This window comes from Medicago sativa, chromosome 8 (assembly GCF_051527215.1).
Source record: "Medicago sativa cultivar Bolivia chromosome 8, Bolivia_mono, whole genome shotgun sequence".
Classification (NCBI taxonomy): Eukaryota; Viridiplantae; Streptophyta; class Magnoliopsida; order Fabales; family Fabaceae; genus Medicago; species Medicago sativa.
This window is the reverse complement of record NC_140756.1, coordinates 89,026,060-89,049,475: the sequence shown is the minus strand read 5'-3', so window position 1 is coordinate 89,049,475 and position 23,416 is coordinate 89,026,060. Positions and strand designations below refer to the sequence as shown.

The following is a 23,416-nucleotide window of genomic DNA, read 5'->3' as shown; positions in this document are numbered from 1 at the left end:
CTATGGTGCAATTGAGGATGTAAAAAATAATCCTTGCATTTCAAAAAATGTTTTTAAAATCCCTAAAATAATAAGGACTATTCTTCAAAGTCACGCAAAATATAGGGATCAAAAACATATTTAACCTTAAAATAATTGGCTATGTTCTTTATATGAAATATATTTAACCTTGTTGTGTTTACGAAGATTGGTTTTGTTATTCAAAAATGCTTAACGCGCAACTTGTTGCTCGCTTGCATTGCCTTCTATTCATGTTATTAATCTTTGAAACATAATTATTTTTTTATTAAAAAAACAGAAGAAAATGCCAAAATACAATAAAGTGGAAACGACAAGAGAGTGGGTAACATCTTTTCAAAATTCCTAGCTATTTTTATTCATGGTCAAATTGCTCTTTCCTGCAACTCTCCAATTTTCTTGGCAATAAGCTTGCAATCATTATCCACAGTCCTGTATTACAGACACAACAAATTATCACCCCTAAATGGAAAATAACAGACACTCCTTAGAAAATAAAGATCGGAAGCAACATATATTTTAGATGAAAAAAAGGACTTGGTTGGTTAAAGCAACTACTCTAATAAGGATACTTTATTTATCCAAAAAAATATATATATTTTTAGAGAAATGCTAGCAACACTCTCTTTTGAGCACTCTCTCTAGCACTCACTCTTTTATTGGGTGAAATCAATGTGAGACCTACACTTTGGAAATGGAACCCACATAAAGTGGTGGGACATGCATTGATTTTACCCAATAAAAGAGTGAGTGTCAGAGAGAGTGCTCAAAAGAGAGTGTTGCTAGCATTTCTCGTATTTTTATGTTGGGAGTATTGGACTTAAAGCATCAATATATAACAATGATTGAGAGAGGATCATTCATCTACAAAACCTCTAACTATTAGATATCCCTTAACTTTCTCTTCTTTGTGATTGTATATTATTTTTTAGAAATCTTTCAATCTGGCTTTCATTTTTCACTTACTCCATATCCTCTACAACATGATGTGTAATTTTTTTCAGTTTCCAATCTTGCACATCAAGTTTCCTCGAGGAATCCATCCTAAATAGTTATTGTACTAGTTCTATATATAACTATCTCAAGGACTCAATGTACTTAAAATGCAAGGATTTGTTTATCTCTTCTTAAACTTCCTTTCCATATAATCTTTTACTTAGCCTGAACCTGAACCAACCAGTGTTTACAAAATAAAAAATTGTGTGGAATTAATGCTATTTTTCTACGTTCATATAAACTCTATTAACTTTGATATGCAATTTCAACAGTCATCGAGGATGATTTTATTTCTTGGTCATCTGCTGAACTTTGTTTGGTATCAACCGTGATATTTTTCTTATTTCATTGTGACTGTGATTTCTTAATTATTTCTATTGATAGGGGGTAATATAATAGCAAAGAAGTTATAGATCATTTCTCACAAACGAATGAAATTAGACTTTGTCTCACTATTAAGCTCCATTCTCATTCTTTTTCATTAATCCAGTTAGCCATAATAAGGAAGAAAATTTATTGAACCCTCATTTTTTTTAACTCATAATTTTAAGTATGATTTGTCACTATAAGCATCGTTTTATTTTATTTTTTTTTTCCTTTTTGACAACATAAACATTGTTTTCTATTGATTCTTAATTATTTGTGTTGCAATTAAGCCATACCTCTATTTAAATGTACTCCTAATATGTCTCCTTAATTAATTTTAACTTCAATTGAGAAAACACATACAATTAACACCATTGCGGCAGGACAGAGGTTTTCTGGATTTGAAAATTCAATTAACTTCACTCTATTTAATTTTACTATCTATAAACATAAGATCATTTTGACCGACAGAGTGAGAAAAATGGACTAACAACAGCCAAACGACGTTGCGGTGGTGGAACAAGTTGTGGCATTGAGAAAACTCGAAAATAAGCACTTTAAGGAAAATTGTTTTGAAGAAATAATCAATGCTTACATTGAAGAAACAACACCTCATTTTATTAATAAGACTTGTTTGAAGTGTGCTTCGTGATATCTCAGGATTGATGACTAGGAGAAGGTTGAATAAGATGCTAGAAGTGCAATTCGGCTTGACTGCATTTGTTACAAGTCCTATTATTTGTTGGGACCTATGTTCCTAGATAAACAAAGCAATCAATGAAGTATATGAAAAATATTAAGGTTGGTACTACAACATAGTAGATGAGATGATCAACAATTCAGCTGAAATGTTATCCTGTGTTGAAAGCTTTATTAAATACTTTTTCAAAGTTCTCAACTTATTCAGAGATTTTTTTCGAGCTAACGCATAAGCTATTATTGACCGATGCATGTGTCTATTAGGTATGGTTTGTCTTCGCAAGCATTTGTGATTTATGAAGAAGTATCACAAGTTGAAATTTGAACACGTTAGAAGTTAAAAATAAAATTAAAAGACAAGCTTTAAATTAAAGATGTTTATCATTGTAACATGTTTATCTAACTTCTTGAAATGGTTTTGCTTTTGATATGGTTGCTTTATTGGTTTCAAAAAATCATTGATTAATCATTGATATCCTAAAGGTGATTTTGCGAAAACAGAGATCGCATAATTCATAACCGTGAAGAAGGTGTGTTTGGATTGAGGATTTAGAAGGGAAATGGAGGGGTGGATTCACATTTATCTTTTAAATTATGAACAATGTAAAATGTTTTTTTTAAATAAATTAAGTGTTTTTAAAGTATTATATGATTATTTATCATGTTGTTAATTCAATTAATTGCTTGCTTAATTCAAAATAGTCTTTATTTGAGATGAAACATCTACACCAAATACTACCAAAGTTAGCTTAGAAAGTACTATTTGTCTATTTAATGAACGTAACTAATATCCTTGATTTAAGAGTAGAAAAATGTTTTTACAAGATATTTACATCATACTAGTTGGCCTTAAGTGTCTAATGGGTGAATTAAGTGGCTAATGGATTTCAGTTAAAGGATGTTTATTTAATGAAAATTGCTTTTGTGACATCAAAAACTTCATATTGACAATAGTAAATGACCATATTACCCCCAACGGTAGTTAACTACCGCTGGATTGATCCAGCGGTAGTTAACTACCGTTGTTTACCAACACAGCAAAAAAAAAAAAGAAAAAAAAAACTCCAGCGGTAGTTAACTACTGTGGAGAAAAAATTGATTTTTTTTAAAGCACTTTGCTACTGCTTTTATCTGCAAAAGAACTGCTACCCAGAAGGAAAAAAAAAAAAAAAAAAAACCATTCCGATAAACCATTCTAATACTGCTATTTATCAAAAACACACCCCATCATGATCTTCCCGAATCAATACGTGTTGTAATTACAGGTTGAAGTTAGAGGTTGTTTAGATAATTAGTCAAAGTTGGAAGAAAATCAATATTGTTGTACAACACTCTGATATTGCTTCTAATACTTGTATTTTACATACAAGAAAAATGAAGTTGAAGTTCAACCAATGGTGCTACATATTGCTTCTCTGATTAAAGGGAGAAGCTGAGCTGAGCTTTTAAACTCAGCACATGATTTCATATGCTTAAGGATAGAGTTACACAATTCATCAATCACCATGAAACTGGTTATATGCCTTTTTAAGATTTACTAATAATAACCTCAACAATATATTTTGGCCAGATTGATGAAACTAAGTATGGACAATATTGTCTGAGTGATAAAGGAAACCATTTGCTTTAGCCTCCTACCGCTGGAATAAAAAAAAAAATTTCTCCACGGTAGTTAACCACCGCTGGATTTTTTTTTCTTTCTTTTTTTTTTGTTGTGTTGGTAAACAACGGTAGTTAACTACCGCCGGATCAATCCAACGGTAGTTAACTACCGTTGAGGGTAATATGGTCATTAACAAGCTCCCTCAATAATATTCCTTGATCCATTCAGGATTCTTCTTCTTAGTAGGTCTAGAGCATTCTTTTGGGGCACAACCAATTCAAAATATGTTTTCAGTTTTGTAAACTGCCCACTGTATTAGTTACAAGTTTAAGGTTAGACTCATGTCTTGATATCACATAGTAGAAACTAATGAACAATCATATCACAAGCTTTGTTGAGTAATAGATGGGATATCACAGCAAGTTCATACAATTAATTAAAGGCTTACACTGTCATTAATCTAATGAATTTTGTAAATGCTTTTCATCATTTTTAGAAAGCTCAAAGAGTGGGAACTAGGAAGTCCCGCATGTCTTCTTTTTCTCCATACTGGTGGTGTGCACCATCAGCTCATAATCAATAATGCCAAAATAACACGGTACATCATATCAGGGGCAAATAACACCGAACAATATTGTTCTGCCGTTGATTTCTTGCCTATAAAAGCAAGATTCACTAATTTAATGAGCAAAAAAATGTTTAATAAGCTCATATACTGCTAACAAAGACACTTACCTAAGTATCCCTATCTTGGTGTATGGTTTCTTTTATGAAGTTAACAACTAACGAAGCTAGCTCATCTTGGTGATTAGTGTAGGGATGATCAGCTCCTTCTATGATATGTAGTGAGTGGTTTGGTAAAATCTGGGCAAACTTAGATGCATCTCCAACAGATATAACGGTGTCTGAAGAACCGTGAACTGTAAGGACCCTGTCATATATTACATGATTTGAGATTAACACTTCTATGCATAGTTTAAAGTATCATATACTACAGCTACAGTGATATCATCCACTTGACTAGGGAGTAAACCAAAATTGAGATTAAATTAATAATCTTAATTTAAAATATCAAGAGTGATTAGGCATTTTATACATGAAGGGGAGAAATGAGAGATTTTCTTATGATTCTACCAAACCCAACCTTATTCAATTTTATGAATGTACAGAATTCCCCAAATTTCTGAAGCTTTTCAATAACCAGACAAATGGAAGGAAAATCATTATTTAACCCCTCATTTTCTTCCCTTCTCTCCCATTCCCCTTTCGTTTCTCCTCATTCCTTCTCCCAACATCTAAAACCTCCTTAATAGAAGTCGAACATTAGTGCAAATAAAATGCTATTTCCTTCTTTTACTTTTCATAGAACCAACAATCATGGAACTCTTAAAATAGAAGTTATGTATCTTTGAACAAATAAAAATCATTGGTACCTTTATTTATGTAGAGTTTAAAAATAACGAAACTTCCGTAACTTTAATTGCTTCTGCTTTCTAAAGATTTTTAGAAGACCTTCATAAATTCTGCAGGTATACTTTCTCAACAAAAAAGGGTTGCGAAAAGAGACGAGTGTGAAGCAACAAAGAAGAGACAATATTCTTCTCTCACCTGCATTCTTTATCAATCTGAAGGCATGCTTCATGCATATTTGTATTTAGGCGATCCAGCAAACTTTCCAGAGTCACACGGTAGTCGGAACTTCCTGCAAGTGTGCTTAGTCTCGTAAGTATAGTTCAGATGGTAAAAGGCTGCAGGAGCATTTGATATGCTGTGGTGCGGGTTGGAGCCCGCAATTCCCCCACTTCTCAACACTTAGTGTGTGTGAGTTTCACCTCTAGACTCTTTAGAACCAAAAAAGAGTAGGAGTGTTTATGTTGACGGACATAAACTGAAAATGTCATGTCATGACTCATGTGGCAGATCATCTATGGTGGTTCCAGAGTCACACGGTACTCAGAACTTCCTGCAAGAGTAATAATCATATAATAATAAAGTAACTGTGCTTACGTTGACAAACAGAAACTGAGAATGCCATGTCAAGTGCCAGATCATTTAATAGAATGTAATTTGACAAAATTAGGGTAATGCAGTAAGAACTATAGCTTATAGGATAGGGTAATCCCAAATTTTAAATTTTAGACCATGTGAAAGAAAAACAAGCCATGGTCTCGCAGCAAATACACTTTAACAATAAGTTAGAAGAGGAGGGAAACAAGTAATCATGAGAAACTTAATTTGTTAACTACCTAATATAACATGCCCCCACGCAAAGACGAATTGAAACTTATGTGTGACTAAAAGATAGGTTACCTGGCCTCTTCACGTCAATGAAACCATCCTCCTTAATTCTTTCCATATAACCTTTTCCAAGGCGCTCTTCAATTCCATCCTTCAGATCATAGCGTCCAGAGAGATTGACGACTGCTTTGATGTCATGATATTTTGAAGCATATAGAAGCACCACACCACCACCTACATCAAGATACAGATACACCTAATAATAGTTTAATTATTCATTCAAATTTACAAAACATAATGCAGCAATTTGAATTTTTTTATCAAAAGCTGTATTGCATTAATACGTCAGATTTCCCCAATTACAAATAAAAAGAACATAACCATCCAGTCATCCACATAATGCAAGAGCATAGGGAATTTTATCAATCTTGCCTATTCCGACATGAAATACAGAGTTATAAAATATAACAGACAATTAACAAATACCTGTATGTTTGAATAATAGTAATACTAGTTCTTGACACTACTAAAATGATTGACCGAGTTCCTTTGTAGCAGGTTTTTGCCAAGCAGCTCAAAAATATAACCTAGATTTTCCTTCTATTTCAATATTGACTAAGTTAGGCTACAAGATTCAGCCAATTACCAAGTACATATTAGATGAAACAAAACCCTCTTAGTACTGCATCATTTAATACTTCTTATCTTTACAGCCCAACCAACAGGAAATTATTTTGACAAGGACAATTCTCATAATACTAAATATAATGCAATAATGGAGCATATTTGATGAATGATTACAAAATCAGAACCTAAATCCAAAATGCAATCTTTAAATATCTGTCTAAAACTTGTCTTGTTGGCAGGAATACTTTGTTTGCATATTCAAAGAACAAGCCAATTTACCTTTACTGTGCCCAACAATTGCAGTCGCCAAACGGTTTGATTCTAGGAAATGTTGAGTTACGGCATGTAAATCCTCAGCCTCTCTCCAGTAGTTGCCATACTGAAACGAACCATCACTTTCCCTAAAAGAGAAAAAACAGCTATATTAAGGCAAAATAGAGTGAAGCAAGACAAATGATCAAGACCAGATAACAGAAATCTAGTACAAAAAAATTGACACCGTAAAATGGAGAAACTACCACCCAACTTATATGTTATAATATCTTTTTTATACTAAAGGATGCCTATAGCATTTCATTCAAAATCAAGTGGTTAATACATGTAGGTACATTGGTGAAAATATTGGAGCTAGCTATAGATGTGGGTACCCTTGCAACTTGCAAGAGCATGAGCTACCTCATTCGGTTGTTTCCTATTAAACTAAACACGAGAGTTTTCAAAATATAAAACAAAAAGACGTTTACATTCAGACAATACATCACCAAATTTTGTGGCATCGCTCCTACCCTTGTGAAAATAATCAACCCCTTTTTTCAAATCTAGAGCAATATTCACTCGTTCTAGTTGCAATTCATGAACCCAATGGAGAGCATGAATGAGACTCAACGCTTACCCTGTATCCACAAACTTAATGGCGATTTTATGTTATAATATCTTAATTATGACATGTTTATTGTTTGGATTGACTTATTTGAGTTCGTATACTGGCATAAGCACTTGTGAAATTGTTTGGGAGAGCTTATGGAAATAGCTTAAGGTTGTTTGGATTGAGATCTTGCATCAGATCAAAACTGGATAGCAAGATCGTAAAACATAAGATCGCAACCAAAATCAAAGAATTCTACTCAATTAAGTCTGTAGGATCGAAAGGGACACCACTTGTGTATCATTGGGATACCAATGTTATATAACATTGGCCAATGAAGGTGTGCCACATATGAAGGTCTAAAGAAGAAGGAGAAAAGATATGCATGTGAAGTGCTATGCGGCACACCTTCATTGGCCAATGTTATATAACATTGGTATCCCAATGGTACACAAGTGGTGTCCGGATCGAAAGGGGATAGCAAGATCGTAAAACATAAAATTGCAACCAGGATTGAAGGATCGTACCTAAACAAACATAAAACAACCAAGTCTCAAATCTTAAACATAAAAGACACAAAGTCTCACGACTCAAAGTCTCAAATCTTAAACACAAAACAACCTAGTCAGAAAGCTTCAACATAAACCACTCAAAGCCAGGGTTGTTAGAATCGCACGATTTCACGTAGATTTCACATTTTCATGCGATTTCGCAGGGATTTTACTCACGATTTGGATCGGTAGGGGCGAGTGAAATCACAAAATAAGTTGTTTTCGACTTATTTCTACAAACACTCCATGATAGCTTACGAAAACACTTAAATTTATTTTCTAAAAAAAACAGTTTAAATTTGGTTTTTATCTTTTTATATAAATAAATAACTTGTATATAAGCATTTACAGGACAAGTGTTTAGTTAAGTACCCATTTCCAGAAAAGTCAAAGCGAAAAGAACTGATTCCAGCTTTTTCCAATGCAGCAGCAAGGTTCACCAGGGTTTTTGATTCCTGAAGATAAGAAAACATAATGGATGAAATTGGGTACAAATACAAAGGATTAAAAGTGAATGTATATAAAAGAAACAAACTTTTGAGGAGCGAAAACCATGGCACAAGATTACAATCTCCTTAGTTCCAGAATCTTGCAATATACCCACTAATTTTTCACCATGCTTATTGGGTATTATGACTCTCTTTTGTTCAAAACCTGAAAAGGTAGTTATTAACAGAACTATGAACAGTTATTTTCTTCAGAATTGAACAAATGTGTTTGTTTATGCAATAAAAACACAAATTATACATCATCACCTGGTTTTTCTGAAGAGAGAGACATGTTGAAGTTGAGGGTGCTTCTGATTCTTCTTCTGGTTACTGGTTTGTGATTGGGAACATTAGAAAAATGAACCTGGTGATATTGAAATAATGAAGGAGTTATAGAAAGTGATGATGAATTTGATAATAGTGGAAGCGAGTGAGCATTTTGTACTACAAAGATACCCATATTCAGAAACAACGATTTAATTGCCAATTATTCACTTACCCTTGCAAATTATAGAGAGCACATATTTTTGTCTTGTGTTATCTTTTCACAGAGAGAGAGAGAGCTGCTATATATCACGAGGATATATCCAGCGAATATCTCACCAAGACCAACCAATTGATCAGTCATTCAATTTATTTTGTTTGTTTAAGGTCGATTAAAAAGGATCAATGCATTCCATAAACAATTCTTAGCTCGAAAATAGGGAGAGAAAAAAAAAATGGGCACAAATTTTTATTATTTTTAAACTATCTTTAAATATTTTAAAATCTTGTAACCAATAAAAATAAATTAAAATCAACGAAATTGAGCATAATGAAACATGAAACAACGCAAAATCCGTCTTAGAGCATCTTTAATGAGATTAACTAAAGTCTAAAGTGGGTAAACTATGTTGATTTATGTGGGGTCAATTATAGATTAGTTGAGAACTATTTTTGTGTTGTAAGTTGACATAAGTGAATCCATACTCCTTGATATTTTCATGAATGCTAATAAGTGTAAGAGAATGTTAAAAGTGTTTGATTAAAAAACTAAAAAAATAATTGTGTATAAAAAAAATGTACTGCAGTAATTATAATTATTACATTGATAAAAATAGCTTGTTTTCAAGATACTTTTTTTAATAGAATCTTTGACCCACTTATTAAAATTTTTGGATCCGTCCATGCACATTTTCCTCATCTTAAGTAGAATATGATGATGTGCGCTTTGGTTTATCATTTCAATTTTTCTAAATGGAGAATTGACATCAAAGATCAAAAGGGAAGACATAATTTTGCAAAAAGGAAAAGGATTTTAAATAAAACAAAAAGGCATCCAAATACAACCTTGGATTTTAGGTGTAAATAAATGAAAATATCAAATTTATTATGAAATTTCTTCTAGAGATAAAAAATAAGTATAAAGGATACATCTATAGAGAGGTTCCTTGTGCAAATTTCAACTTTCAAACTATTCAACTCGCTTTCACAAACAAAATTGATCATCGTTTTCCGTGTGAATTCTAGTCCCAGATGAGATACATATTCATCACTATACAAAATTTTTACAAATAATTGGTGACGACCCAACAATGGAGTAATGACCTTGCTTCCTTACTAATTAGTAAATTACCCTGTCGCCTTACATGTGCCACATGCCAACATAAAATGAACCAAAATTTAATTCCTGACTTGAGCATCTAACCACAAGCAAGAATTATCAAAAGGGTTGATCCATCTAAATTGAAAGGTGTACTTAAAAAAAGTAAAATAAAAATAATAACTGTTAATTGAAAACTCAGATCGGATTACAGCTAAATAACCTTCATGCATGTAAATATATTTACCACAATCTCAATTGTTATGTTTTCCATCAACAGTTATAACTCCGCACTTTACCTTTATGAAATACACCTTCCACTTAGAGAAACCAACTTTAGTGATCAGATTCCAACCTCAAGACATGTGTGTTGCTTCTTCGGACCTTCTCTTAACTGGACCATTTCATCAAGCTACAGCATATATTTAAGTTCGTTCAAAAATTCATGCTTCAACAACAGCCACGGCTTCTTCGTCCGTAGAAGAATCAAGGGTAGCAATTTCTTCCGTAACATCTCCATCTGACTCCGGTAACTTGTCTGTCTCGGGTTTCAGAAGCTTCTCCCTGATCTTCATTTCTAGTTCTTCTAAAGCACTACAATTCTCAGCTAGGAAACTCTTGAGAGCATCCACACCGCGGAAATTATGTTCGTTATAGTAATACATAGAACCGGCCTTTGTGATGAATTTGTATTTTAAGCTCAACTTTATAATCTCTGCTTCTCTACATATACCCTTGCCAAATTGAAGCTCAAACTCAGCAGTTTTAAACGGAGGGGCAAGCTTGTTCTTCACAACCTTGACAAGAACCTGGCTTCCTACAACCTGTGTAAAAAAAAAAACAATATTGAGATTAAAATAACAATTCTTCAAACCAGTATCCGTCAAGCAACCAGTTTTGCTACGATAATTCACGGCAAAAGCTTCTCTCAAAAGTTACAAGATTGGTCTCAAGTGTTTAATTCTGATACATTGTCTCTTTTTATAGTCTATATCTATGCACCATCCTAAGTACAAATAGCTACTTACCATGGAGTGTGGAATACAATAATCAATCATGAAAAATTTGAACAACAAGCATGCGACTTTAATTGATTTATATTCAGCTGTTTTATAATGCAGGGATCAGAACAGTTAAATTATTAAGATTCCAGCAAGCTTCTGAGTTATTATTCTTATTCATACAAAAACTCTGGAGTCTGGACCCTGTTATTCTAGAAGATATCACATGGTTGAAAAACTTAACATGAAAATTGAACACCACTCATTTGTCCAAAAGATATACACGAGATGAAGCAACTTGGTATATAGAGATTAAATAAAACCAAGTTTAGAACAGCAATCACTGGTTCTAGCAGACCGTGTTTAAGTATTTATGTTTTTCTGAAATAATAATGTTCAAATTAAACTGAAAAATGACTAAAGCAGAAAGCATGAAAGCAGAAGAACTGAAAGATGACTACCTCTTCACCCTTCTTGATAAACCCTATTCTCTTAATATTAAGCCGCACAGAAGCATAGAATTTCAACGCATTACCACCACAAGTAACTTCAGTGGGCCCACCAAATCCCCCAAAAGTAGAAATCTTTGACCTTACCTGAAGAAACATACAAAAGAGTTTTCATTATCAAGAGATAGATAAGTGCACCCCTAAGTGCACCCCCCTGGTAATTTGACCGGAAGTACTTCTACCTAAAAGAAAATAGATATGTATACAAGCAAGAGAGTATACAAGCAACAGTCAATTATAACATCGTGCAAGTCATTTACATTTCTTGGCTTCAAACAACAATTTAAAAAATGCCTAATCAAAGTTAGGCCTTGCAGAGCAAGCACGACATAAAGTAAGTTCTAAAAATAGGTTTGCTACTGCATGACCAATCAATGCATGGCAAATGGCCATCAGAGGAATACCATATCTAATCAGTTCAGATAATCTAGAAAACAAAAGTTTATAACACACATTAGACTATATCAGTTTTAGAGTTTGTGGCTCTGATATTCAAACCAGCAAAAATCCCTGACTATTATGTTTATTGTTTTTTAAAATCATTTTTCATAACTTTAAAAGAGAAATACTAAAGAAGTTTTCATCCCTTGTATCTTTTGGTATCTAATCATAGACTTACATTGTTACACTTACATGTAACACCATGTTTTGAATTTTACATTTACCAAGAGGGCAATTTGAAGCTAAAAAACAACATTAAGGGAAGTAGATCAGCAGAACAATTTCGAGAGGAAGATTGGCAACGGCATAATATACAATTTTAGCTGTTACCTGGTTTATAAAAATCAATATACTTTGAGAAAGTGACAAGGAGTGGCTCAATTTTCGAAGTGCCTGGCTCATCAACCTAGCCTGCATTGCCATGTGAGCATCACCCATCTCACCATCAAGCTCACCTTTAGGAACAAGAGCAGCCACCTATCAGTGAAAAGACTGCAAAAATTTAGCAGAAATACCTAAAACTTATAATATCATCGCACCTATGAAACAAGATTTAACTGACAAAATACAAAATCACAGGGATTAATGTTTAAAAAAAATATATTGAAGAACTTCTGCAACTTGACCCGACATATATACTTAAAATGCAAACATTCTAAACAAGAAAAATAGTTCAGTTCCCACAATAGATCTCATTCTCTCTATTTATACCTCCCGATTATGAGCAATGAGCATCAATACAAACAATAATTAGATATATTCATCCATTGATACATGCTTAAATAAAAATATTACTTAAATACATAACTTTTATTTGATGAGTATTTTAAAAATCTAGGTATGATTTAACAGTGAATTGGTGATCTGCTAAAATAACTTTCGAGTTGGTGAAATTGTGTCAATTTCACACCCTGGTTTATTGAATCCTGCAACATGTAGGGATATTAATACAGCAACAATGTCATCATTAACAAGATAAAATGACAAGCGATAAATTATTAGAAAAGACCACCATACTTACACTGTCAACAACAATGACATCAATTGAACCACTACGGATTAAGGTGTCCACAAGACTAAGTGCCTGTTCACCACAATCTGGTTGTGAGAGAAGCAAGTTCTGAGTATTCACACCAATAGACTCGGCAAGTGTCTTATCAAGAGCATGCTCAGCATCAACAAAGACACAATAGCCTGGAAAACAGAACACAACCATACTTACAATTAGAAATCTGCTAGTAAGTAGTCTAGCAGCTCAAATTATTGGCACATCATTGAAATGGAGATAATATTCCAATTCTGAATAATAATATTAGTCAAACATGAATTCTTAGACACTGAGTGAGACATTCATTAAGAAGTTCATCCACAGTATTATCGCAACCAAGCAAGAAGAGAATCAGGGATTCAATCAATCCTGAGTGAAACATTCATTACGAAATTCTGAATAACCGTGACCATCAAATGCCTAACATCTATAAAAGTCATAATTCTAGTTATAATTCTACATAAAAACTAAAAAGCAATATAAGTTATTGTCGATTGAAAAAAGTATGAATATAGATAACCTCCTTGCTTCTGTGCCTCTGCAATCACATGTAATGCAAGAGTTGTTTTCCCAGAAGCCTCTGGACCGTATATTTCCACAACACGTCCCTACAAACACAAAAATTAAATATTATAATCATCTTAAACATATATTGCAGAATTGAACATCGAGTAGAATCTCTACTTATCTAAATAAACTGAAAAGCAAGCAATGTCTAATACCTAGAAAATATTGTCTATGAAGTAAACTGTCAACTGAAATGATCAACAATTAATTTTAACCAATAAAAATAACTTGAAAAAACTGATTCTGAATTTCATCATTCTTTTCAAAGGAACCAGATAAATTAATATGAAAATAAAACAATCACATTGGAGACAAATAAAAAAGGTTGTCTTGTCAACAATAACTAATTACATATGTTCAGAAAGATTCTAAGTTTGTTAACACGTGTAAAACACGTGTAATAAATGAGCAAGAAACTTCTTTAAGAATGGATCTAAGGATACCTTTGGAAGTCCACCACATCCTAGTGCTATATCAAGAGCAAAAGAACCTGTAGACACAACTGGTACATCTTTGGGTGTGTCAGAGCGACCAAGCCACATGATAGATCCTTTTCCAAATGCAGAAGTGATTTGATCAAGAGCTTGGTTAAGGGCCAAATCTTTCTTAGACATGTTCTCTTCACCTGAGTCACTTCCATCCGATTTAGAGCGCCTTCTACCTTAAGATATGTAGAAATGAAAATGTTGTTATTGTGTGAATTTCAAATCAGTATAACAACCAAGAAAAACTGAAAGGTCGTAGAGAATTGGAGCATAATGATCCGAAACACTACAACATTACTATATATTTGCTACTAAATTACTAATTTAACAGCAGACGTAGACAAACAAACTGGTAAAAACTCTTTATGTAAAAGAAAATACAAATACCACAGGAAATTTAAGAGTCATTGCTAGAGTATCACTTTACTTTATGCTACCGAAGTCTGTTATACCAGACTTGTGCTGAGTAAGCTAAGCTATTGTGTTGTTAAACAGTTTCCAAATTGACAAAATACAAATGTAACTCTGGTCTGTACTGTAAAATTAACTGATTCATTTTCCATTCAGAGCAACATGTAATTGTCTCAAATTCTCTAAACCTTCTAGGAACGTTTTCTTTCCTTTTCCATCATTTTTCACAATTTTTTCACACACAGTTGACTTGTATAGGTTCTAGTTCTTGCACAGCTTTTCCAGACTTACTTTTTCCTCCTCTATTTCTCTTCTTCCTACATTTTGTTACTACCTCTCCTTCCGAACCATCTAACCAACCCCAATCCTGATTTCCCTCCCATCCTGCTGCACAGGCACGAGGTTTAAATAGTGACCCAAGATGAATTTTCTATCCTAACTTGCTTCTTCCCATACAATCCTCCCCAATCCTTCTATTCATCCCATCATTTCTTATCTACGCTGGTCACGGTAGGATTCCTAACAAAAGGAAAAGAGATAGGTGTTGCAACAAGAATAGTAGATACCCGGTGTCATTTGTGTTTGATGTAGGCATGTAGCACCTTTGGATTAAACAAATTCACGAAAGTATCAGAATTCATTTTGACTTCTGTCAAATGTGATTATGGTGAAAAAAAATAAAAAATAAAAACATGTTTGGTTACAAAATTAATTTTGCTTCCAAACTCTAGTTTGACTATAAATCATAAATAAGAAAGTAGCTTTGGCATTAGGTTGAAAAATGCACTCTCTAAGTTTTACATTAGACTTGCTTTAAGATCAAAAACATCTAAACATAAATCACATCACTTAAAATCAACTTTAATCAAATTCATTGAACAATTTCAAGTTCATCCAAAACAATTGTTATCAAATAAACTACAGCAAGTATCAGTGTGTAACTGTTTACAAATCACGTGGCAATCGTTTTTCTATATTGAAAGGTGTAAATAACCTTTGAATATAAATTAATTCCTTCAAACAAGTAATAGAGTTTTCAACAAACAAGTAATAGAGTTTTCAACAAACCTACCTTTAGATGAAAAGCGCAAAATCTGAAAAGTGGAAGATAGCCCTAGTTTAACACCCTGCACACACATACAGATAAATTAAATTAGTATGATCGTGATCACTGTGCAAAAACAAAATCAGTAGGGCACAAAAGCGTACCTGAGAGGCGAATAGAGAGCGTTTGAGAAAGGAAGTGTTACGAAGCAAACTCGCCATAGAAGTTTAGTAACTATGCGGGTTCAAAGGTTACTCCTTGGGTGTTGTGTTGATTACACTTACACAGAGAATGAAAATGAAGAAAATTGATACAAGAATGAAGTGTGAAGAAGGAAAATGGAATGAAAATGATTATGTTGATGCATGTCAGAAGTGAAGTGTTGTTATATTGATTGATTAGGGTTTATGATTCTACGAGGGGTTTGATTTCCCTCCCTTTTCAATTCTTTTTTATTTCCATTTCCAGAGTCAAATACAGATTTTTGTGCTTTGACTGTTGTTGAGTGAGTAGTAGTGTTCGAGAAGAGAACACTGCGCTTCTTAATGGGCCGGGCTTGTCATTTTCACTAATGGGTACCCGGTGGCCGGTACTTTTTATCAAATTAATAGGCTATTACTTTACTTTTCCGACCTATGCTTTTCTCACGTATCCTACCAAATTTCAAAAATGCCTTTGAAATTTTTGGACTATAAAATCCTAAGAGTTTTTCCCCGATTTTGGGGTGGAAAAATGCATTTTTCATCAAGATTGATTGAAACCGTCATTTGAAGAAAGAGTCTTTAGGGTTTCGTGTCTTGTCTTTGTTAATTGTATACATCTCTATGTACTATCTTGATGCATAGAGTTGGTTTGTTTAGTTGAGTTGTAAGTTGTCATTTGTATGCCACTTTAGTGCATCTTGCAAGAGTTGGTTTGTTTATTGGTGTTGTTCTCCTATTTGATTGTAATCATAATTGAGTCAATCACTATGATTGTGGTGGAGAGAAAGTGATAGGGGATCTCATATCTAGAGGGAGTCTTAGATAGAAATTCACAGGTAGTGTTAGGTGAAAATGCAGTGATCACGGTTTGTTCGCATAGACCAGAACTAATATTATTGAGTGGATTTCCTTTCTTGGCATGGATGCCTTCATATGTAGGTGACGGTGCACCGAAATGGGTTATCAAACCTCTGGTGTTCTTCTTTATTGCACTTTAATTTATTTCTATTTATTGTTTAGTGTTACGTTGTCGTGCATGTTGTATAGGACGTCACTTTTGTTGAAATTGTTGTTCAAGACATCAGATGGGACATCTATCCAGCGAATGTCAAAATTTCAAAATTAAAGGACACCAAAGAATTTTTTTGATTGATTATAATTTATAAAAATTGTGAGCTACTCGTGTGATAAAAGGGATTAATATTCATTGATTAAACTGCATTATCCTCTTTTAAGAGAAGTTTGACTTTGCACTATCGTCCACTTTTACGTTAAAATATGCATTTTTATCCTTTGAGAACTATATATATATATATATATATATATATATATATATATATATATATATATATATATATATATACTTCTTCTAAGAGACGTGTCCATTTCACTCTACTCCCTTAAGAATTAGATAGTTGTTACACTTTAATCCATTTTAACATAAATAAATAATTTTATTATAGCAATTGTTTCTCTTACCTCGGTTCCCATGCACACACACACTCTTACCATGTATTGTTTACAATGTTAGAATACTGTGTTCCAAACAAATCTAGAAAAATGTTGACATTGCAGTGAATACAAATTATTAAAGATAAATTATACTTGTACAATCATTTGGTGACAATTTTGAGACAACTTTCTCTTTAATGTTATCATTGTATTCTCACTTTTTCTCTCCATTGATTCGGTTTTCTATTTTTTCCTTTTCTCTCTATTGATTTGATACACTTATTAATTTTTACATTTCTTTTAATATTATTTGTTGTTCTATAAGTTGTTCATGCAATGATATAATCGGATAAAGGAGTGCACATGGACCCGGCTAGTATTATGGCAAACATTATTTGCTTTAGCCAAAACAAATAAATATCAATAATGATATTTGAACATTACTAATTTCTATAATCTTGTGTTACTTATCATTTTTTTTAAATCCCTATCTTTTTAATATCTATCATATAATCAATTTATCACAACATTCTTTATTTGTTTTTTCTCAACTCAAGGTGTTTAATGTGTTTATGGTTTTCTAAAAAACATTTTTCAATAAATATTTTAAGAGGAGGGATCCATTGACTCCCGGAGTAAGTCTTTGGAGTTACTCCTAATCTTGACCCTTGCTTTTAATTTTAATTGATGGTTGTGATTAGTCACAAATAATGCCTAACGTAAGATGTTTATACTCCTCTCTAAACACCAAACACGCTACACATGAGACGCAAATCAATTTTGGAAGAGAAGACCTGAAACCGTGAAATCAATTATGGAAGAATAGACCTGAAACCGTGAACAATTGTATAAACTAAAAGTTAAAAGTTGATGTCGTTTACCCATTGAACAAATCCATATAAAATTCAGACTAAAAGTAATTTATATAAATTTGGGAGTAATCAATTTTGGAATAATCGATTCCATCTAAAAATTGATGTCAGTTTAGCCATTGAACAAATCCATACAAACATGTGAATACCTTCAAATCATTGTTCTAATGTCATCCTTCAATGGCATCCTTCAATGCTAACCTTCAAACATGTGATATTTTAATGTCAGTTTAGCCATTGGAATGGATTGTGTTAACCTAAAAGACTATTAAGTATTAATCCAAGGTTAATTAATTTTATGAGAATTAAGATTTTTACAGGCTTGAAGAAATCGAGTGACGCTTTTATGATGATGAAAGGTAGAATTAATAATTTGATGGTATGCAAAGTCTTCTCTCAAGATCTGCCCAGTGCGTTGTGAAGGAAGGAGGGCTATAGCAATCTTACACTAGGCTTTATTAGTGACTAATCACAACCATCAATTAAAATTAAAAGCAAGGGTCAAGATTAGGAGCAACTCCAAAGACTTACTCTTGGAGTCAATGGATCCCTCCTCCTCATATTTTAAAGTTATAAGTTGATTTACGATGTTTTTGATCACTTCCATCCTTATGCTTGTGTTTTACCGAAGATTCGTAAGTTAATGCGCCTTCCCCAGTTCATATGTGGTCAATATTGATCATTCATTAAAGATTTTACTCTCACCTCCTATTTCTTCTCAAATTTCTCTTACATTAATTGCTAAATATCAAGCATGAATGCAACAATAGAACACAAACATTGACATGTCATAGATGAAAATTTAATATTATTAAAATTATATAATTTAATATAATAACATGAATTGAAGTCATGTTTGTATCTAACACTGACATGTATTGATCAACTGACACACCTTCAATCAAAAATTCAATCCTACAAAGCTCGTGGATGTTGTTGGATTAGTTATACTTAATTTTGTTTTTGAGAAAAGTTATACACAAATTATTATCTGTTGTTTGTTTACTTTTTATTTTTTCATCATACTCCCTTCAATGTTTTCTCTAGAAGACGCATAGATCAACAAAAATTAATATTTTTGATTTTAATAATATACATAACTTTTGTTAAATGATTTATCTCTTGAAAAAATTACCCAAAAAAAATCTCTTGTAAAAATGATCCAAGGAAGAAACAATAAAAATAAAAAAACTCATTTGTCGTCCAACGAATATTATGTCACTTTATCGCAAGACCGCGTTAATTAACTAAATCTTAATTTATTCATAATTTGGCGAATCGGTTACAATGAACATTCAGCAGCAGAGATGAGATTCAACCGCAAGATTTAAAAGGCAAATTTGAAGTCACGTTTTGTTCTACCCTGTTACGAAGGCGAATGTTGAAAATTCTGTCGGATTGTGTCACTTTAATCCATAATCAAGTTAGGCCCATAGTTAGTCATGCTTCTTACGTCATAACAGTCATGTAGTTGCAAGCAACCACCGTTTATTGCTATTTTATTCTCTCTTTTTTCAGTGAGAAAGAGGCAAGCAGCTAAATCTCTCATTATTGATGTTGATTACTATTGTTTCTTTTTTGATCGACTACCGTACGCATGCACATAACATTATCTTTATCAAAATCAAGATGGTGCTTTAATTAATTAGCATATAGCTCATGCTTGTCCATCCATCTTAAAACCTTTGTTTTAAACCTCCTATTATATATATTTTTTACAATAAACCTCCTTTTATTTCTCTTGTAAAGATTGGTATAAGAGTATTGCCAACATGATAGTGTAATTCTTTTACGAGAAACGCTAACAAGTGCGGACACATGATAAAAAGTTTAAAATGAAATTTTATTTTGGGATTTGTTCTATCCAACACATTAAAATATCAAAAAAAAAACTTTTTTTTACATTAAAGTTATCAATTGTTTTTATATTTAAATCCTTAACAAATTTTCTTAAGTCACTTACAAGCAAATCAATTATTTTATAAAAAAAAAGTCTCGTATTACCTAGCATTACAAAGCATATATACTTTAAGTTTACATATTATTTTTTTATATCTCTAAGGACAATCCCTGCCTACAAAGTAAAGGTTAGCAAGGTAACATATTTTTACTGAACTACAGTGGTGGAATCAAAAAACAAGCGTGTGCATAAATCTTTACACTATTTTTGAGTTCACACCATGTTAACATTAATTTGTCTACTAGTTGAGAGACCCATGTTGAGCACAGGTAATACATTGTTCGAAAAAGTTAACTTTGAGACATTCTTTAGGACATGAACATTGATGAATATATCTTCGCATATATTTGTATTGATATATCTCAAAACACTAATATTTATTTTTATTTGGAAAAACATATGACATCCAAATTAATAAATAAATTAAGTTATATGAAGTTTTTTAAGGTGTTAGTGTGTCACACGAAGTATTAAAAATAAAAAACTTTAATATAGTATTTCTATAAAAATCTTTATTTATATGTGAAAATCTGTTAAAATGATTTTGAATATAAAATTTAGTTTACTGATAAGTGATACATATGAATCCCATGTATAAACATATACTTACATTAATTTATTAATATATTAACAATTATTTAAAAGAAACTATGCCAACACTTGCCAATAATAAGATCATAGAATTAGCTTTCCTAAACAAAAGAAAAGATCGTAGATATGAGTGATATATGGTATATCCATGTTGATAAACAAACACGTCTGATTGAAGCAATAGTTTAAGACGCTTTCGAATTATTTGTCCAACATCGGAGGCTTTAAGAAATAGAGAAGATTTTATCTATAAAAGTGACATCGCAAGACTCATGTAGTTCGCATAGTTTAAGATGATTTTATTTGATGTTGCACTGCATTATTAATCATTAAAATTAATTAGTTTAATATTCTCATATAGTTGGTGTTTAAATGGCAATTAATTTTTGGGTAAAAAGTTTAAATTTTTTAATTTTTGTGACATTTGACTCGAAGTAACTAACCGAACCGAGTTGTTCGTGAACTTGAGTCAAGTTGAGTTCGAGCTAATAAAAAAGTTTGTATTGAACTCGAATTTCGAGCGGAATAAATTCTTATAGAGTCGAGCCAAACTATGTCAACTATCAAGTTCGACTCGGCTCGACTCGACTCATTTTCAGACCTATTTAAAATGTATGTACAAACTACAAACAAATAAAGCATACTTGTTATTTAATTTAATATAGCTCAATGTCACCTAGTGGAAATGATGTTAATGAACATCTGTTAAATACCTGAGGAAGTAAATAAGGATTGAATAAAAATGTTGAAAATCCCAACAAGACCCTTAACACGTGAAGCAACCTAAATTACAGAGCAAATGGTTAAGAACCTGACTTGCTGCCAACATTAGTATTTTAGGAGGGAAATAAAATTATTAAATGCCCAACAGCTTGTCCAGAAACTTACTACAGAAATATTATACTTATAAAAGAAACACCAATTAAAAAAATAATAATAAGTTAAGAGTCAAGTCTCTCTAAAGGAATCTTACTAATTAGCGGATACCAGTAATTACTTGCGATGTTACATTGTCCCCATCTAATTTCTTTGTTTCTTCTCAACATAAAGTTGTTGGATATAATGGCAATCAATTCCTATTATTTATCTCCTTAAATATTCATGTTCAATTGGCTAAACGTTACACAAAAAATCAACGTTCAACCCATCACTTTTCATTGCTATTAATGTCCTTTATGTTGTTGAGAAATGTTGCAATGGAAAGGTGAGACAATTCATTTTTTAGTCAGTGCCACTAGCATCTTTTATATACATATAAAAGAGAACAATGGTACGATGACATAGGGTGGTGGAAATCCAGTTCATCATGTCTTCTATTAAGCTCTATTCCTTTCTATTGTTCATTTGTGACTTTGGGCATTGTTTGTGAAGCTCCATCGTGTTTGGCCTCGAGTGCACGGGTTCAGACATGCTGTTGTGTAAACCTTGGGGAGCAAAACCGGATTTGGGTTGCACTGGAGGTCCACCGGAATTTTGCTTTCAGGGCAGTGGTTTTGGCCACGGCACAACAACAACTCTCTTCTATCTTTCCTTAACTCTCTCAATTCTAGTTTACTCTTAATATTTCCAACAAAAGTAACCTTCATTGCCCTAATCATCACCCCGAGAATTCTGTAAGATCCAGTGATTTTTCTTCATGGATCCCAAACCACTCAATAATACATAATGATTCATGAGAACTAGAATCGTTGAATGTTTTTTTAGTTTTCATGAATCATTCAACAATTCTAGTCCGCATCGATAATCTCACCTTGAAAAAAATGTAATTATTTTATTGTTATTAGTTTTTTTTTAACAGCCAATACTTTATTAAAAAACACCACACCTTTTAAGGCAAGAAGGATGAGACAGGATACAAAAGACCCTATAACAGACAGGTAAAAACACAGCAAGTACCCATACAACAAAAAAAACAGCCCCACTGTCGAGGAAAGCACATATATACGACTAGGAACAAACAAGAAACAAGAACAAAAACCTGCCAATAGCAAACTAATTCTAACAATGTTTTATATCCATTATCCTTTTTTTTTTTTTACATATCATTTTACCTATAGTTGAAACAAAACGATTTTGTATACAATTTACATTATAGTACATAAATATATATTGACATATTTCCGTAAAAAATATATATACTTACATATATTTTATTCATATATAGGTCATTCACTCACATATATTTTTATTAATATATAGTCTGCATTAAATTTCATAAATAAACATATATATTGACACATTCTCGTAAAAAAAAACATATGTTCGCATATATTTATATCGATGTATCATAAAAAAAAAGATTATTTATTTTTATTTAGAAAAACGTGTAACATTCAAATTAATAAATAAATTAAGTTATACGCAAATTTTTAAGGTGTCAGTGTGTTACATGAAGTATTATAAAAAAAAATCAACTTTAATATCATATTTCTATAAAAAAAAACTTTATTTATATGTGAAAATCCGTTAAAATGTTTTTGTATACGAAATTTAATTTATTGATAAGTGATAAACATGAGTCTCATGTAAAAACATGTACTTTCAACATTACACATTGGTTTTATTCAAAAAAAAAAAACATTGCACATTGGTTGATAGGCTACAAAGTAGTATAGTAAACAATAATTTACATCAAATATACTTTTACATTTTCAGAATTCTATTGTTGTTAAACAAAAGACAAAAGACAGACCAAAAAAACTTATCTCAATAAACAATCACATTATATTATTCATGTATTATTAATTATAAGTCCTTAACAATCATCAAATATTCAACCTTCTTGTACTCCTGGTAGT

The 23,416-nt window shown here is 32.1% G+C and overlaps 2 protein-coding genes across 5 annotated transcripts; both read right to left on the bottom strand.

Moving 5' to 3' along the window:
• Nucleotides 1-3,958: 3,958 nt before the first annotated feature.
• On the bottom strand, nucleotides 3,959-8,990 carry LOC146902991 (uncharacterized). Of its 3 annotated transcripts, none has more exons than XR_015021118.1 (9): nucleotides 8,719-8,990; nucleotides 8,499-8,617; nucleotides 8,336-8,418; nucleotides 6,827-6,948; nucleotides 5,993-6,154; nucleotides 5,291-5,384; nucleotides 5,116-5,205; nucleotides 4,418-4,613; nucleotides 3,959-4,339 (listed from the first exon to the last, which is right to left on the bottom strand). XR_015021118.1 is itself a non-coding variant. In XM_085731476.1 (9 exons), the coding sequence occupies exons 2-8, from the start codon at nucleotides 8,741-8,743 to the stop codon at nucleotides 4,418-4,420; spliced, it is 801 nt and encodes a 266-aa protein (XP_085587602.1). In that variant the 5' UTR covers nucleotides 8,744-8,815; nucleotides 8,951-8,990; the 3' UTR covers nucleotides 3,959-4,339. The 3 variants fall into 3 exon arrangements, 2 of the variants coding, with proteins under 2 accessions (XP_085587602.1, XP_085587601.1); XM_085731476.1 differs by lacking the exon at nucleotides 5,116-5,205 and having other exon boundaries at nucleotides 8,719-8,815; nucleotides 8,951-8,990; XM_085731475.1 differs by lacking the exon at nucleotides 5,116-5,205.
• An 893-nt stretch (nucleotides 8,991-9,883) lies between these two features.
• Nucleotides 9,884-16,040, bottom strand: RECA2 (recA DNA recombination family protein). Of its 2 annotated transcripts, XM_085731473.1 has the most exons (9): nucleotides 15,705-16,040; nucleotides 15,568-15,622; nucleotides 15,062-15,097; nucleotides 14,043-14,260; nucleotides 13,553-13,640; nucleotides 13,006-13,178; nucleotides 12,315-12,461; nucleotides 11,496-11,630; nucleotides 9,884-10,857 (listed from the first exon to the last, which is right to left on the bottom strand). In XM_085731473.1, the coding sequence occupies exons 1-9, from the start codon at nucleotides 15,759-15,761 to the stop codon at nucleotides 10,477-10,479; spliced, it is 1,290 nt and encodes a 429-aa protein (XP_085587599.1). In that variant the 5' UTR covers nucleotides 15,762-16,040; the 3' UTR covers nucleotides 9,884-10,476. The 2 variants fall into 2 exon arrangements, with proteins under 2 accessions (XP_085587599.1, XP_085587600.1); XM_085731474.1 differs by lacking the exon at nucleotides 15,062-15,097.
• Between the last annotated feature and the right edge of the window lie 7,376 nt (nucleotides 16,041-23,416).

Excerpts from the sequence above, each read along its gene's own strand:
- LOC146902991 (XM_085731475.1), bottom strand. The coding sequence starts at position 8,911 with ATGGGTATCTTTGTAGTACAAAATGCTCACTCGCTTCCACTATTATCA. Across the intron at positions 5,385-5,992 it reads CATTGACGTGAAGAGGCCAG|GAAGTTCCGACTACCGTGTG; the intron begins GTAACCTATCTT and ends GCACACTTGCAG. Across the intron at positions 4,614-5,290 it reads CAGATTGATAAAGAATGCAG|GGTCCTTACAGTTCACGGTT; the intron begins GTGAGAGAAGAA and ends AATATATGACAG.
- RECA2 (XM_085731473.1), bottom strand. The coding sequence starts at position 15,761 with ATGGCGAGTTTGCTTCGTAACACTTCCTTTCTCAAACGCTCTCTATTC. Across the intron at positions 13,641-14,042 it reads GATGTGGTGGACTTCCAAAG|GGACGTGTTGTGGAAATATA; the intron begins GTATCCTTAGAT and ends TTGTGTTTGTAG. Across the intron at positions 13,179-13,552 it reads AGAGGCACAGAAGCAAGGAG|GCTATTGTGTCTTTGTTGAT; the intron begins GTTATCTATATT and ends TCTGTTTTCCAG.